Genomic DNA, 17,215 nt, shown 5'->3' with positions numbered 1-17,215 from the left:
CGCGGCTCCCCTCGCCCACCCGCTGCCCCCGCCGCCCCCTGCACCGCGCAGGGGGCTCGCTCCTGCACCCGACTGAACTTCCCGAGATGCAATCGCTAAGGTAGGCTTGTGGAGGTTTGCTCTCTGCGGGTATTTTGGTGGTGGTGGTGGTTTTTATTTTTAAAAGCAAGTCTCCCTTTATATTTTGAGTTCGCTTGTGCCCAAAACCAGAGGCGTTCAAAGTTCAGCTGGAAAACAAAGCAAAACCAGGTGGGTTCCATAAAGATTTACTGCTGATGCTTATGTTGATGAGGATTTTTCCCTCTTCAGCTTTCTTTTCCCTACAAAGTTGGTATTTTGCAGTGCTTTAACCCAGGAAAATGTAAAGGCTTTTTTAGAGATATTTGATGGATTTTGGGTTCACACACACACACAGAGTCCTGCCTGTCAGGAATATATAATCTTTCCTTCAGAAAGTATGCACATCCACAGGCAATACAGAGAAATGCTAAATGGTAAACTTAAATACAGATATACTCTCCCAAAACCTGAAATTAAGCTATTGTTATTACACCGTTCAAGGAATCGAATGACTACTAACCATAATTTAGCTAGGATCAAGTGTAAAATCTGTATAATAATATCCGATACATCCTCTATATAGGAGATTATATCCTGCATTTGCAGGGCATTGACTCAATAATCTAATAGGTCTTTTCCATCTCTGACTTCTATTAGCCTATGAATTATAACAAAAGGACCATTAGGCAAACCATAATTGTGGAAACAGCCTTTGACACATGAGACTAACTACTGCCACGGTACAGAAAAAAACCTAAAATTAAAACATGGACAGACAATTGAAAGTAAAGCTTTCCCTTTATCCAAGTGTTAACTCGCTTGATTAAAATCATGAAAAAACCTCAGTAAGTCACAGGGAAGGCACTTTTCCTCCCCATCTCGTTAGGTAAAACCGCCTTGTTTTGACAGCACGGCAAATGCTGCTTTGTCACTGAAGGAGGGACGGGGGCCGGAGGTTACGCGGGGTATTTGCCTTAACTGCTGCGTCTACCCAACCAAACTCGCCCTGAGCCCGGACCAAGGCTGGCAGGCTGCCTCGGTTCTGCTGCGGGAAGTCACGTGCCTTGGCTTTCAGTGAGCTCGACCTGGGGAGGAGGAAACAAAGGCACTCCGAAAAGCCCAAAAAGGGCACAGAGCGTACAGCCAAGGTTACCGTCCGTGAAAGAGCTGGAAGAGGCAGCCATCCTCTAACAGCTCCGTCTATTGCATGTTCCTGCAAAGAAGGTCGCCGGCTTTGCAAACACCTTAGAGAAAAGGATGAGTTAACAAATGAAGTCACACATTTTAATACATTTAGAGGGAACGTGAACTTCACAAGAGCCCAGCAGTGGAGACGCCTACAAAAATGATCAGCAAAATATTCAGATTTCGGCTCCCTTCTGCAAGGGCTCGTTTAGATTTCTGAATTTATCCTGCTCGTTGCACTAGTGGTCACCAGGTACTGCTCTCCCCTGACGCCGCAGGAGCTGCCAAAACCATTGCAAGACAGACGGGCTGCAGACATGGATGCATTACTCCTGCCGAGCATCTGCCCTCGCGGCAGCGCGTACGATCCCGGGCGCTGCACCTCGGCCCCTGCCGGCGCAGCCCCCCCGTGCGGGGGCCGCAGGACCACCGCGCCCAGCTAAAATTGACCAAAGACCCCAGATCCACGTCAGGGGTGCGAATAGCTGAGTTAATTCCAGAGGCGTTTGCTGGGCACGACGGTAACCGCACGTCTGGGGTCCCACACCCAGGCCTCGGTGCTCTCGGCGCGCCGCCGCTATGCCTTCGGCAGATGCGCGGGATTCGGCATCACGGGTAAGGGAACGGACACGCCACGAGGTCACCTCCCCTTGGTCCCACACTTCCGCAGCCCGTCACTGCAGGGATGTCACCCCTCCGCTCAGAGAGGGGGTTAGAGGAGCGCGTTGGCATTTGGTATTAGCAAAGCACCGCCGACACTGGAAGTGAACCATCGCTTCTGACAAAAATCACAGCCTTCGGTTTCCCACAAAGTTTCTCTAAGCTTAATTACCAAGTACTTTTTACATGAGCAACTGTTCCTTTTTCTCCATTATCTTCCAATACGACTGTTTATGCAAAACACATTCATTAAAGACAGTTCCGCGGTATCATCTGTTTACGCTGCTATTTACAAATAGTGCAAAGAAAAAGCACTGGCTCATGTCTTACCTTTATAGATTCTACTGCTTCCAAGATGCCTAGCTGGAGGAACTGCGAACTGGAGCCAAGCCCATGCATCCATTTGTTGTACAAGCCTCCTCGCACAGCTGTGCCACTGCACCATGGAGCAGACTTGCAACACATCTGCTCACCCAGCCCCAGCCCTCTGCTGCGGCGAGGCTGCCAATCGTGCCTCGCTGTGCCAAACCGTGTGGCAGAGAGGTTTTATTATTATTTATGAAACAGAGGGATATCCAGTAGGGATTAGGAGGACTCTCAAGATCACTTCTGTTTGTGACTCGAGCAGGATTTGAAAACAGGTCTTTTCAAATGGCACGGAGTAATAAAATTATACATTTCTGCAACAACATGCTAGGGCTACATTAACACTTTCATTTAAAAATCAGTTTTCCAAAGGTTTTATGAGTTGGCAGTGAATATTCTCCATGAGCTAATAGCGGCCACACCTGAATTATTTTTCTCATTAAAACTGGATCCTGCGAAATATCCATGCAAAGAGGCTGTTGCCTGAACAGAATCCATGAAAAAGCATCCAGACAAAAGCCGCTTGGGTTAAACAGGGAAGTTTTACCACTTTACAGTCACGACGTACTCGCTTCCATCACCTGCCGTACTTTACGGCCACTGGCTTCCGCAAAGAGCCACAGGCAGTACAGGAAACTATCCTGCACCAGCAGGAGCGACGGTACGAGTTTAATAGAAATGTTAATATTGACTCTATCGCAAATACAACCACCACATTTAAACAGGCTCCTCAGCGTTTCGTCCTACTGGACTCCTGTGCTCGGAAAGATGGGGCTGCTCCGTCTTGCCTTCCCACCTCAAAGCCCATTGCACATTTAACTTTGTCCGCATGCCCCCGACAAGCTCATTAAAGTCCCTTACGTTTCCTTCCAGCTCCAAATTAACATCTTTTCTTTAAAGTTACTTCCTTCTCACTAATATCCATGGTCTGCATTATTTCTGCACTCGGCAGCAAAGTAAGAGTTAACCTGGAAAATGAAGTAATCCTGAGCCTGGCCCTAATTCCTAGGCCCGGCTTGTCTCAGGGAGTCAGGGCAGGCTGAATTCACTTACCAGTTTCCATAGGGCCCTACACGTACCGGTAATCTCTAACTACCCTGATTGTTTGAAAAAAAAAAAAAAAAACAACCCACATTAATTTAATCTAGAAACGTGACACCTTTGCTGTTTGTCTTCCAAACCACCAGTGCAGATGCTCGCGCACCCTGAGCTCAACACCGAGGCTTCGGGCGCCCAGAGGCGGCAGCCCTGCGGTGCTCTGCTCCTGGTCCTGCGCTGGCTTCCAGCCGCGCCAAGGTGCTAACAGCCCGGACCCTCTTCGTTACTCTTTCCAGTAAGACTTTGTGAGGCACGGCATTAAAAGTTCAAACATGTTGCCACCGTCCCCATTCCCCTGCACTGACTCGTAATTCAGTCTGAAACAGTGGATTCGATGGCGTGGGTTCTTCTGCATTAAAAGAACTAACTGCTCCTATTTTATTTTCCTCTTTGTCTGAATAAAGAACCCTGCAGCATTAATCCCAACTAAATATTTGCCCAGCTTGTAGAGGAATTGTGCATGTAGGAACAAAAACAACACAGGATTTCTTTCTGAAATTGCGCTCCAGTGCAGAAACACCTGTAAATGTTCTCGGGGCCGGTACATCCTCTGATCGCTAGAGAAAATAAACCTGGCCAAGTTTTCCATGGCACAGGTATTCCTAGAATCACAGAAACCACGGTTTCTATCCAGCCCTTCGCTTACCAAACCTGTATCTATCTTTCCTAAGATTTTAGCAGAGGAACAGATAGCAGATGTTTGTAATCCATTTTAGCTCACCACCTCGCGCTGGTTTTGCTAATATCAATCATTTTTCCAGATAACTTTATGCCATTATTTCATATTTGCTTTGCAAACCTGCTAAAAATCCAACTCTGAAACAAATGCATTGTAGAAAATACGTATTTCTCCGTCCTAGCCCTATTGCTCGCTTACAGGTGGTTACAGAAGTAACACGAACACGTGAAATGTATTTGTTTCCGTTAGGAAATGAAATGAAGTAAAACTTTTACAGTTCTTTAAGTTCTATAAGCTCCGTCTTCAGGAATTAGCACAAAGGTCCATTTTTATGGAGGTTTTTTAGGAGAAAAGACATCAGTATATAACCTGAAATTAATTTGTAATGGACGCAACCGTGTTTTATTGTCCTTGCTTATGCTCTCCGTTACACAGCAGATTATTCTTGCTAGAAGTGCCATAAATCCATGGTTTGAGCTTTCTATTCCTCGGGAGCCTCTGCCATTTGCAATAGATATATATGGTGGTACGATGCTATGCTAACAAGTCCTTAGCTTCAGAAGTTTATCAATGCCAGTATACTTGTGTGCCTGAGGTTTGTAAGATCAGACTCCTGTTATAAAGCAATATTTACAGCCAGGTACTGGAAGTCATGTCGCTTCTCAAGAATCACAGCCATGTTATTTTGACACATCATCCCGGGAAACACCCAATTTTACATTAAAACAGGAAAGAAATAAAAACCAACCCCGCTCACTAGAGCATCTAATCACTCAGCTTCTCAAAACGCTTAATTGCAGCTGCAGGGACGTTGTGTTTTGAAAACAGGATAGCCCCGAACCTCCACTAAGTAACTTCAGTCACAAAAGCACACGAAAAGCACTGTTCAGAGGAGCAGTGAGCTCGGTTTCCATGGACTCAGCAAATTCCTGCTTTTATGCTTCTACGTTTGCCATTCTTACAACAGAAGAGTTAATTTGTCAAAACTAAGGATCCTAAACTACTTAAACGGCTCTGAAACAAAATCACCCAACAACTTACTGACGGTACGGCTGCTCACATAAAGGACTTTTGGAACTGGGGAGAGAGATTAAAAAAAAAAAACCCAGAGTTTGTGAGGATACTTGCTAAGCCGTGCTTTGCAAAGCGACCCCCTGATGCCAGGGGAGGCTGCCGGTGGGACCCTCCAGGCTGAGCCCCCCACAGCCGGGCTGCACCCCACTGCAGGGAGAGGGCACGGAGCAGGGAGCACCCACCCCAGCCGCCTCGGGGAGCAGAGCGGCCTTGTCACCGCTGCCAGGGCGAGCTGCTCCCCTGCCCTCCCACCCGGAGGTGAGGAGCTGTCGCGGCAGCCAACGAGGAGCAAGCGGAGATAAAAACAGGAGAAATATCTGGGACAAAAAAATGTCAGCCCGTACAAACTTGGGAACAGTCTCAGAATAACATTTAGAAGCAATCCTACAGAACGAGCCACGTCGGTGTTAAAAAAGAGCGATTCCTGTACGTCAGAGGTAGCGCATCACCCGCAGAACCTTCCGGCAGAGCTCGGCAGAGAGGCGACTGCGCGGGAGAAGCATGGCACCCTGCTTCTGTGCAGCGAGGGGCTCTGCAGGCTGCACCTTTCCTTTCCAAACCCTCGTGCTCGCAGTTTCCCAGGACGCATCTAAGTACCCAAAGAGGCACGGGAACGGCTGCCGTAAAGCTGCGGGCGCCCGCCGCGACGGGCAGAGCGGACCTCGCTGCGGCCGTGCTCCTTCTGCCAGCCCTGAGCGGGCTCCGGCGCTGCTCCCTCCTCGCCCCGTGCGGGGGATCCGCTGGGACACAGCATCCCGGCCGCGCTTCGTCCGTCAAGCGCCGTGGCTTGTTCTCAAGCCCAGACCGAGTGGAATCCACAACCGAGTGGAAATTCAGATACCGTTTTTCACCCAAAAAGCAGGCCCACCCTATTCCCGCAGTGGTTCCACGCCCCACGCCATGACCTGAGCCCACGCTGACGTTCCCTCCCCAGAGTCAGAACATTTCCAGAGGGGCTGACGGCACCCGCTCGCCCCTCCCGCAGCAGAGCCCCTCGTTGTTGGCCTTTCAAGTTTTGCTCCAGAGCTTGTCGCTTCGCTTTATTTCTTTATGAAGAAGCCGGAGGGTTTCTTGTTTAAGGTACCTACCTTAACCATTTAAGAGAGATGTGCCGTCAGCGCAGGCCTAGCCTCTTCCTTGCTGCACACCGTGGCGCGCATCAGGGACATCCCGCCCTGGGATCTAATACACACGATTGCCAAATTGCCAGTTGAGCAGCTGTTTCGGTAACTAAACGTAGGCGCTTTCTCAGGATTTAGTGATTACAAACCCCAACCATTTTTAAAAGTTCTGTTGGAGAATGGCAGCACGCAGGAAGGAGTTTTTGCCCTTCATTTTACAATGGCATTACAGCTATGTTTTAATGTCTGCAATTCTGACTCGGTTGTTATAGTCCGCTGCGTAATTTGCATGGAACATGACAACGATAGAATAATTAAAATTTTTGGATTGATGTCTCTGTGAAAAACCAAGTTAGTTGAGAAAAATTAGCTGAGTAACATAGTTGAGTATTTATGAGCGTGTGCGAGCCCCTATGCCTTTGATAAGAGATGCAACAAGCATTAAAAGCTATTTCTGCCAGTGCTGTAGAGCAGATTTGTCCTATTAAGGCCATTACTTCAGTCGCCAAACCTGAAGCGCTGCGATTTAGAGCATTAACCCAGCGCATGGAGCAACAACCACCCCCTGCCAAAAGCCACCGCCGCGGTGGGTCAGAGGAGCCGGGCTCTGCTCCCACCAAGGGCGTTTGCGTGAGAAAGCTGCGCGTCTACATGCAAAAGCTGCCCAAGTATCATTTCTTCTAAATAGAAACGTTTGTCTGCGTTAAACCCTTCCTGCGCCCTGAAAGCTGCTCAGTCGCGAGACGGAGCTGAGGAGAAAAATGTGAACTGGCCAAAACACCCGCCTCGCGCTACGGAGGTTCCCTCATCCTAGCAAAGGTCCCGAATTTACTAACGAGACTTGGGTTCGTACCAAATGCTGTACGGAGAGGTGGGAAAAAAAATTAGAAGTTATCGGAACAGGCACGAGGCCTATTCAGCTAACGTATCGTTTACATTTAGCCAAAATGAGCTTTATCATCAGTCATTCCGCGGCCCGGCACGTTCCCCGCCTTGCAGCAAACGTTGCATTGGAAACTCAAGCAATCACAAATCACCTTGCTGAATTAAGCAAAGCTGCCTTGCTAGTGCTGTAATAAACCTAATACATTTATACTGCATCTGCATTAAGTTCTAGTTATGCAGAAATCCCTCGCCTTCAGATTTTTACAGATCTGTATGCCGGGCATGCTTCTTTTGAGAGAGACCACAAATCACCTGTTTTGTCAAAACGAGCTCTTCTGGTCATGGTTGCACCGCATTAAAATGCAATAATCCCATTATTTACCTAGGCACATGCTTTGAAATAAAATAAATTTAAGAAAAAAAAAAAAAAGCAAAACCACAAAGCTTAAGTTTCTTTGCAGATCCACCCTTCTGCCTCCAAACCAGCCCAAACCACAACAGCCTGGCGAAGGCTACTATTTACTGCTAAAATAGGGGGGCAAAGACAGGAGGAAATCAGAAAAACAGAGAAAGAGCACACCATATAGAAAATGTCAAATATGTCAAAACATTCATGAATACCAACATCTCCCTCTGCACCACAACCAGCTGTAAAGGTTACTTAGGGCTAACATTTCAGCAAGTGCAGATTATGCAGCAGCGAGTTTACTTATACATAAAAAATCAGCTACAGGTACATCCGAAGCGCTTTTATGTATGCAGCCAGTACAGGGATTTCTACCACTAAAGAAGAGTCAGAAGGGTAAAAATCACGTAAAACACAAATTTTCTAGCTTTGCCTACCCGAGACGCAAATTCCTCCTGGCTGCTCTCTGTGTATGTGACACATGCAATGAGGATAATTAGGTAAAGGACTAAGGAAGCAAGTGTTGCTGATTGCATTCCAAAACTAATAAAGCTCCTACGCGGGTCTCGTGCCTGCGGTCATTCATCTCCCCAGCGCTACGCTCAGGGAAGGCGGCTTCAGGACACGCCGCGACGCTTTCTCGTCCCTAAGCCACCAGTTGTGAATTATATCAGAATTATTGCAGACGAGCAGAGTTTTATGGAACTGGAAGCATAACACATGCACAGCGTACGTACGTTATCCAGGCCCTCGGACAAACAAAGCTTAAAATAAATGTCACGAGTCGAATACAATGTACTGTATAAGCAAACACCTGACCTGAATTCCCCCCTGCTTTTATTTGTCAAGTTTGTAAACCCTAGAGTGTTTTGGAAAATTATGCCTTAGCGCAACCTCCTCATCCTTCCACACCAGGAGGAGAAAGGTGCCTGGCTCCGGAGAGGAGCAACGGGGCAGCCCACAGCGCGAGTGCCTGGGCTTCGCTGGAAATAGAAACGTGACTTTTAGGCAAATAAAGCAAACACACTCCATTCTTATGCATCGGTGCACTGAAGGAGCAACTCTGGAGAAGACGGTACAAACAAAAAAGTTAGGTTCAAATCAGCCCAGCGGCCTGGTAACGAACTACAAAAAAAGGAAATCCTGCGGGAGCAAACCAGGCTGGGTTTTGTCTGCCTTCTCGCCGCAGAAAAAGCAGCAGCAAATTTCCTCATCAGCACGGAGATAAAATAATTAAGACACTTACTAATCTCAGACATTGTATGCCTACAGAAGGAAAATCTTTTAAGAAATCCTCCCATTGATACAGCCACCTAAAAATTATCCCTTCAGCTCCATATTCTGCATCAAGCTTCCGCTCCAAACGTTGCAGCCCGCATGCAGCACTGCTCGCTGGCCTTCCTCCCTTCGCCGGGGTCTGCGAAAGGGGGGCACCAGCGGCCCCCTCCCCCCTCCTGCCCGCCCAGGGTGAATTCCCTCCAGGTGGGAGAGCCGCGACCACCGGGCGCCCCCCGCCCCCACCCCCACCCCCCCGGACCCCGCTCTCACGGCCGAGCGGGGGGTCCCCGCTGAGCCACCCCGCACCGGAGCCCCTTCGGGGGGACGCGGAGCGCAGGGAGGAGCCGGGACCCCTGCGGAAGGGCGGCACCACCGGGCGGGGGAAGCTAAGCCGGGTGTAAAAGTGCTGAGGCGGGTGTAAAAGGGCTGAGGCGGGTGTAAAAGGGCTGAGGCGGGTGTAAAAGGGCTGAGGCGGGAGCGCAGGTGCTGCTCCGCCCCAGGTGCCGAGGGCTCGGCGTGGCGGAAAAGTTACTCCCGAAGGCGCCGTTCGGGGCGAGGAGCCCATCGCTCGGGAGAAAACCGGGCCGGTGGAGGCTTCGCGGAGGGGTTAAAGCCGCAACGACTTCAGCCCCGTGCCTGTGGCAATAGCAGCCCCAGACCCCGCTCAGCCCCCGTTCGGCGCGGCCTAACTCCCTGCTCCCCACCCGCTGATTGCCCCGCCGTCCGCCTGCCGCAGGGCCGCGCTTTATTTCTCCTCACGGCTCTTTTTTTAATTAATTCCTCGCCTAGCCGAGCCACGAAGCCCCCACCCCCGCCAAGCCCAAGGGTTGGCTTCTCCCAGCGCGACCCCGCCGCGTACGGCCGCGGCTCCCGGGGGTCCCCCGCAACCCCCCGGGACGCGCCCCGCGGTCCCTCGCCCCGGCACCTCCCTCCCGCCGGGCCGGGGGCTGCCTCCCACGCACCCGCCTCCGTGGGTCCCTCTGGGCCGGGCACGGCGGGGTGCGGTGCAGAGCAGATGGAAAGTGATTTCAGGGGTGGCGTCCTCCCCCTCCTCGGGCATTTCTTTTTTTCCCTGACGCAAGAAGCTAAAGTTTTCTAAATTCCCAGGCGCGCCACCGGAGTTTCGTTTCCTCCTCCCTTTCCACGCGCGACCTTGCGGGGTCGGGACACCCGCAGAGAGCATCCCCGGGCCGGGACCCGGGGGGCTGCAGGGATCGGGGGGGGTGGGGTTGCAGGGACCCGGAGGGGTGGCTGGGATCAGGGGGGCTGCAGGGACCCGGAGGGGCTGCAGGGATCAGGGGGGCTGCAGGGACCCCCGTCGCCGGCGCGGCTCCTCCGCCGCAAAGTTTCTAAGCGCGGTGCTAACCGCAGCGGGTCCCGGCAAAGCCGGGCTCAGAGGAAACCTTGCCTTGCTGGAAAGCTTCCCAGGAACCCGGAGTCTTCGGAGGGCGGCAAACAGCCAGCCCAGGAGCAGGCGCCCCCCGCCCCGCCGGTACCCAGCACCCCGCTTTGCCGCCCCCCGCCCTGCCCCCGAGCCCCGGGACAAGGTCCAGAAAGGAGACACCCACCGCCCCCCCCCCCCCCCCCAATAAAAGGTATTCGCCCAGGGCACGGCTGGCGCGGGGAGAGGGGGGGATGCCGCGCCGCGGGAGCGGGTCCGGCCGCTGCGGAGACCTGGCGGGGACAGAGCTGGGGCAGGACCGACCTTCGAGCCTCGGGTTTCGCTCCTCTTCCTCCCGCGGAGCCGGCGAGTCCAGCCGCGCGCGTTCCTGAAAGCAAAGGGCCCCCTCCGCGCTGCTTTGCGGGTTATTGCTACCCTGTCAGAGGCTATTGTCCTCTGCGTGCTAAGGATGCTGGCGGTGGTGCTTCTCGCTTGGACAGAAAGAAGACGAAATTCTATTCGTTTACATGTTTTATTGTTGTAAACATTAAAATTGTCTTTCTCAAAGAAAGAGTTATCAGGAGGAGGAAAAAAAAAAAAAAGAAAAATCAGCGTTTCTAACTGTCATACACCATAGAAAAAAAGGCAGCGCCTTCTGCCGTACTGGAAATATACAAAGAAAAATACTACAGAATATGGCAATATTAAAAATATTACTCGAACATAAAATAATATATTAACCGACAATTTTAGACATAAAAAACTGGAACAAAACAAACCAAAAATTCAAAGTGCTCAGTAATTTCCAGGGAGTTATGTATATTATAAGCACTCTGGAAACAGTCAAAAGCTGCTGCATGCAAGATTTGTTTAGCTTCGGACAACAAAATAATCAAGATATAAACTTCTTTTTTAATCAACATCAACAGTACATACAACACTTACAAACAAGGAATGTCGGACGGTGTTTACAAACACTATGTGTCCCTTTGGGGAGGATTTTGGGGTTTGCAATACTTGTGCCCACCTATTTTACAATTGAGAAAATGTTTGAAGCTTAGATAACTACCAGTCTTTATAAAAGCTAACAGACTACATAGTGTCTGAAATACTATTTATAGAATATAGACATTACTGAAATAGCAAGTGCCTATAACATTGTCACCCTAGAATCGTCATGCTTTCCTGGTTCGGAGAGATCTATTTTTCTTTCTCTTTATACTTTTTTTTTTTTTTTGCAAACACGTTTAGCTTTCATTAATTATTTTTTTTAGAACTGTTTTCCATATTTCGTCATAAATAGGCACAGAATAATTTTTAAAAAGCCAAACTGCATCTGACAAATTTACAAGCCTTCGCCTTCTTTACTGACATGCCACCCACGCAACATTTAGGTTTCGGATATATTACAGCTTTCTTTTACAGCAGAAAACTTTAGTCTTTAGGAGGGTGAGACTTGTGGGTCACCTTAACGCTTTGTTTGTCACCGTACGAGTCTTAGCTGCGCACCCGGCGTTGCCAGATATGGTCATCTTTCTAATCAGAAGTCCTTAATAATAAATTCATTTATAAGCTGATAATAAAAAGTTTATACCATGGTATTTGTGTAGTCCATGATCTGCATCCTTGATGCCCCAGAGCCAAAATGCCCGTTCACGTTGTGCCCGCGGGAGGTGAGCAACACTGGTTTGGGTGAGGAGCTGGCACCCAGGGGTGCTGCTCTGGGCCCAGCCGAATTCCCCTTCAGACAGGTGAAGTTTCTCTTCAGTTCAGCAGAAGCGCACGGGAAGAGTCTTAAAAAGGTAAAGTGTCCAGAAAAAGTTTGTCGATTATTGCTGGCGGTGGCACCAAATCTTCCAGTTTCAGGTAGAAAATGCGCTGCAGGCCCTGCGTACAAAGCGTGCGGAGTTCAGGGAGCTTCCCCAAGAGTTTGGACAAATAGTTGGGGCGATTCAGCCCCCCGTTATTGAAAGTCACATGGTCTTTGAGACAATTTACAATCTTGTTTTGAAGTTCTTCCACCCTCTTGGGTTCCTTCAGCCCGTGCCTCTCTGCAAAGGGAGAAGGACGGGGATGTTACAGCTCCAACACGGAGGGGAAGGCGGGCGGGGGGAAGGGGCTGCCCGGCGGCGGGGCCGCGCGGGGAAGAGGGACACTGACCTGTGACCATAGCCAGGGCAGCGATGCAGGAGAAGGCAGAGATATCGATGTTCATGTTTTGCAAGTTGGAGGAAAATTCAACAATGGAATCGATCCACTCCCCAAAGCCGCGGACGCACTGCAACCGGTGCAGGACTACCCCGTTGCAGAAGATAAGCTTGCCCTCCACTGGATTTGACCTGGAAGGGATGCGACAACCCCAAAATGAACAGATGAATGCACGAGTAAGAAAGAAAATATCAGCTGGAAAGAGAAAAAGAAAGAGAGGAGGAAAAGAAAGACAGCAGGTAAAAAAGAGAAAGAGAAAAGGGAGGAGGAAAAGAGAAAGAAGAGAGAAAGAAAAATAAAATAGAGTGAAAGAGAAAGAAAGAAAAATAAAATAGAGTGAAAGAAAAATAAAATAGAGTGAAAGAAAAATAAAATAGAGTGAAAGAAAAAAGAGTGAAAGAGAGAAAGAAAAATAGAGTGAAAGAGAAGAGAGAGAAAGGGAGAGAAAGGTTAAAAAAAAAAAGCAAAAGAAAAGAGAAGACGGGGGGAGAAAAGCTAAACAACTAATTACTTGAGGAGCAATAAATGAAGGATTTAAGAGGCACCTAATTACCGAGGAGTTAATAAAATGCAGATCAGTGGACCTTGAAAGGATCTGATTTCACAGCCGCCCAGAAGTTCCCCCCTCGGGTCGGGCGCTTACCTGTACGCCAGCCGCAGCACAAACAGCTCCAGGAAGGCGGATTCGAAGAGCAGGTCCTGGTCCGTTTTAGGAAGGTCGGTGAAGCCGGGGATTTTTTCCGCCCAGCCTCGGATGATCTCCATGGAGCCGGTCAGGAGATCATAGAACTGCTGGATGTGCTGAGTGTCGTCTCCGCTCATCTGGTAGTCGGGGTTAGCCTGGAACTGGAAATTCATTTTAAAAAGCGCTTAATGAGGTTCTCTAAAGTATATAACCCGTGAAATTGCTAACCCCGTTTCTGGTCGGGGAGCCAGGTTTTGATAACAATTAAACCTCTCTCTGACCAGTAAGGAAATGAGATGTTCCGGGGCAATTAACTCGGTTAGGCCGGGCTCTGCCAGGCGGCCGCTCCCCGGGCGCGGAGCGCGGTGTCTGCGCGGCCCGACCCCGGGGCAGCGCCCCCGGCCCCGCCGGCCCCCGGCCGGGCTGGGGCGCTCCGCACAGACGGACGGACGGGCGGGCGGACGGACGGCGTGCCGCCGGCTCGCCTCGCCCCCCCCCGGCCGTCGCGGCGGGGCCGGGCCGGTGCCCCCCTCCCCGGGCGGCGGGCGGGGGGCGCAGCGAGGTGCCTACGCGAGCTCGGTCCAGCTTACCCTGGAATAGTCCAGGCTGGTCATAGCCGGGTTGGAGTCGACATGGGCTCTCACCAGCGCACTGATCAGACTCACCGGGGGAGAGGGGGGAGAGGGCTCCTGGGGGCTCTTCGGTTTGGATGGCAAGCGACCCCTCCGGCCTTTTAGGCTGTCTGTGCGCACCACTGCAAGAGAGACGGCGCTCAGCCGCCCCGCCGAGCCCGGCCCGGCCCGGGCTAGGCGCGGCCGGGCTAGGCGCGACTCAGCCCGACCCGGCGGACTCACCCTCCTTGACCATGCCGACGGCCAGGCACTTCTGGAAGCGGCAGTACTGGCAGCGGTTTCGGCGGCGCTTGTCCACCGGGCAGTTCTTGTTGGCCAGGCAGACGTACTTGGCGTTCTTCTGCACCGTGCGCTGCGGCGGGGGCGCGGGGGGCGTCAGCCGGGCCCCCGCCGCCCCCCCCGGCCCCCCTCCCTATCTCCTCTTCCCCCTTTTCCCCTTCCCCCCCCCTTCTGTTTTTTTTTTTTCTTTTCCTCTTTTTTTTTTTTTTTTTTCCAGGGCATTTAACAGGAGAAAATTGATAGCGTTAACATCTGAGCTAACCTCGCAGCTCCGAGCTGCGTTTTATATGCCAAGAGGAGGGAAGGAGACGCTCGGTAAATACAAATCCGTGGGCATTCATATTATTTACATTCCTTGGAGACCTCCTCTATTTAAAATGATAAGATTATTCAATCAGGATGGTGAAATAAAGAGATCACTTAATTTTACCACAGGGAATTCTGTTCCACTTGGTTAGCTCAGACACGGTTCTCTGTCCTAACCGATTTCCATCCGAAGGGGGGAAGCGGGCGCCGGCCCCGGCGGGTCCCCCCGGCGGGTCCCCCCTGCCCTGCCCGCCGCCCTGCCCGCCGCCCGCTCACCTTGAAGAAGCCCTTGCAGCCCTCGCAGGTGCGCACGCCGTAGTGCTGGCAGGCCGCGTTGTCCCCACAGACGGCGCAGAGCCCCTCGTTGGAAGGGGACCCCCGCGAGGGTGGTGAGGGCACCTGGCTGTCCAGCAGCTGCGGAGCGTGGCCCAGCTGCAGCCCGGGGAAGGCCATGGAGGGCTGCTTGCGGATGGGGTTGGGGACGGCGAAGGCCTGCCCGTCCACGGCGTGGTGGGCGCCGGCCGGCTCGGGGTTCATGGGGACGTGGAGGGGCCCGTCGAAGCGCATCTGGCAGCTGGAGACGGGGGTGCCGGGGGGCGACTGCTTGAAGGAGAAGAGGGAGAGGCGGGAGACGGGCGTTTTGCGCTGCTCAATCATGTGCGTGGTGGCCACGTAGTTGGGGTGGAAGTTGTGCAGGGAGCCGGGGTCGTCCCACACGGGGCCGTGCTGCACCTGGAAGCCGGGCGTGGAAGGGGTCGGGGGCGACGAGGGCTTGTAGTACACGGAGCCTGAGTGGGACATCATCTCCTCGGACTGGGGGGGGAGGTGGCCGTGCTGCTGGTAGCCGTGCATCTGAATGTCTTCCACCTTAATGGAGGACTGCTGTCCGGACAGGGGCATTTGGTACAAGCAAGGTGGCTTCACGTCGTAGCTTGTGTTGTAGTTGTCCATAAAGGTACTGAAGCTGGGGAGAGAAGTGGTGGCAGTGATTTCAGTGTTGGTGAGGTCCATGCTAAACTTGACAAACTCCGGAGTTAAGAAATCGGAGCTGTATTCTCCCGAAGAGTGGTAACTGTAGCTCTGGGAGGCCGGGCTGGCTCCTTGAGGCGAGGACCCATACTGAGCCTGAACACAGGGCATGGCTGGAAACGAAACAGGGTCATGTAGGCTCGGCCCGCACAACCGCGCTCCCCCGCGCCGCGCCGCGCCGCGCCGCCGGGCCCCGCGGGGGGACCCGGGGGGGACCCGGGGGGGAGCGGCCCCCGTCCCCGCCCCGTCCCGGCCCGGCGGGGGCTGCCGCGGAGCCGCAGCAACGAAGCGCACAAACCTTCAGCCGAGTGAGAGGCGTTTTCGGGGGGGCTGAAGGCGGACAGCGTCGGCGGTCAGCGGGGAGCAAAGTTTCCGCGGTTTTAGAGGACGGAGGCGGAGCCCAGCCTGCCCGGCGCCCTGGCTGCAACACAGAGACACCCACCTGCTCTCAGGGACCCCCGGCGGCGAGCACCCCCCGGCGCCCGGGAGCACCCCCCGGCGCCCGGGAGCGCCCCGGGAGCACCCCCTCGGAGCGGAGTTTGGCTTTGCGGGTTCGCGGTCGGGAGGAGAGCCGCCCGCGGGTGGGCTGTCACCCGGCTTCCCGACACCCGGGCGGCTCTGCCGCCCCCCCCACGCCGCGGTCCGCGGCCGAGAGAAGCCGGGTGGTTTTTCCGCCTCCCCCGGTGAGGCGACAGACGCCGCTCCGGGGAGGGTTCCACCCCCCTCGACCTCCCCCCACGGGGGTCCCCGCGCCCCGCGGGACCGTGCGCCGCCGCCGCCGCGGGTGACAGCCAGCCCGGGGGGACCCAGCCCGGCGGTCCGGGCTGGCGGCGGCACGGGTGACACGCGTCCACGGGCGGCCCCGTCCCGTCCCGTCCCGTCGCGGGCAGCGGGACCCCCGCGGCGCCTCCCGGGCTCCCCCGAGCTCCCACGCGTGCCCGGCCGGGAGCGCGGAGCCGCTGTCACCCCCACCCAGCCACCCGCGCCTCGCGGGGAGGAGGCGGGCTGCGTGCGTGGGCACTCACCGGAGAGCGGAGACCTGTGCATGCATCCAAGTGCCGGGACGCGGCGGGACACGGCGCGACAGGACACGGCGGCACGCGACACGGCACGACACGGCACGACAGGACGCGACACGTCGCGACAGGCGGCGGCGGGCCGGGCCGGGGCTGTGGCGGGAGAGCGGCGGCAGCGTCGCGCCGGGCGAGCGAGGCGCGGAGTGCCCCGTCCCCGCAATGTGCCTTTGTTTATGTGGGCTCCCCGCTCCACAGCCAACGTGCGCCTCGAGCCCCCGCGCGTCACCGCGCGTCAGCGCCCGCCGCCCAATCGCACCGCCGGGGGGGCCGGGCTTACCCCGCCCCCTTGGCCGAGCGCTCCCTTTGGTAAATTTCCGACGGTGACGTCACGCGGCGGGACACGCCCTCAGGTGGGCGCCCCCTCCCCGCGCCCCCCCACCGCTCCCCGCCGGCACGGACGCCCACGCGGCCGCCGCCGCCGCTCGCCCCCTCCCTTCCCGCCCCGTCCACGCGCGGCACCTTAAGCGCGAGTGGGGCGTGGTCTCATTTGCATAGAGGGCGGTGGCGTCACCCGCCCAGCGAAAGGGAAAAAGTGAGAACGGGGCGTGGCGGCGCGTGTCTCCCACCCCCCCCACCCCCTCCCCACCTTGCGTCACCATTGACGCAACCACCCGGCGCGCCAAAAATAGCGCGCGCCCCGACGGGAGCTCCCGGGCGGCGGGCGGCTGGCGGCCTCTCCGCCTCGCTTTTTTGGGGGAAAACCCTTCCTTTTGGAGGAGAAGCGGAGCCGAGAGCCGCGCGGCCCCCCCGCGCCGTCCCCCCGAGCCACGCCGAGCGCGCTCGGTCCCATTCCCCACGCAAGATTTA

At 54.2% G+C, this 17,215-nt stretch overlaps 1 protein-coding gene across 2 annotated transcripts; it reads right to left on the bottom strand.

The window, feature by feature from the left end:
* Window positions 1–11,391: 11,391 nt before the first annotated feature.
* On the bottom strand, window positions 11,392–16,725 carry NR4A2 (nuclear receptor subfamily 4 group A member 2). 2 transcript variants are annotated; one of them, XM_075092711.1, is made up of 8 exons: window positions 16,358–16,725; window positions 15,631–15,753; window positions 14,580–15,445; window positions 13,941–14,070; window positions 13,752–13,840; window positions 13,045–13,247; window positions 12,354–12,532; window positions 11,392–12,244 (listed from the first exon to the last, which is right to left on the bottom strand). In XM_075092711.1, the coding sequence occupies exons 3-8, from the start codon at window positions 15,441–15,443 to the stop codon at window positions 11,988–11,990; spliced, it is 1,722 nt and encodes a 573-aa protein (XP_074948812.1). In that variant the 5' UTR covers window positions 15,444–15,445; window positions 15,631–15,753; window positions 16,358–16,725; the 3' UTR covers window positions 11,392–11,987. The 2 variants fall into 2 exon arrangements, with proteins under 2 accessions (XP_074948812.1, XP_074948811.1); XM_075092710.1 differs by having other exon boundaries at window positions 13,677–13,840; window positions 16,358–16,724.
* Window positions 16,726–17,215: the final 490 nt, after the last annotated feature.

Source organism: Phalacrocorax aristotelis, chromosome 5, assembly GCF_949628215.1.
Source record: "Phalacrocorax aristotelis chromosome 5, bGulAri2.1, whole genome shotgun sequence".
Lineage (NCBI taxonomy): Eukaryota > Metazoa > Chordata > Aves > Suliformes > Phalacrocoracidae > Phalacrocorax > Phalacrocorax aristotelis.
This window is presented reverse-complemented; position numbering and strand designations above follow the sequence as displayed.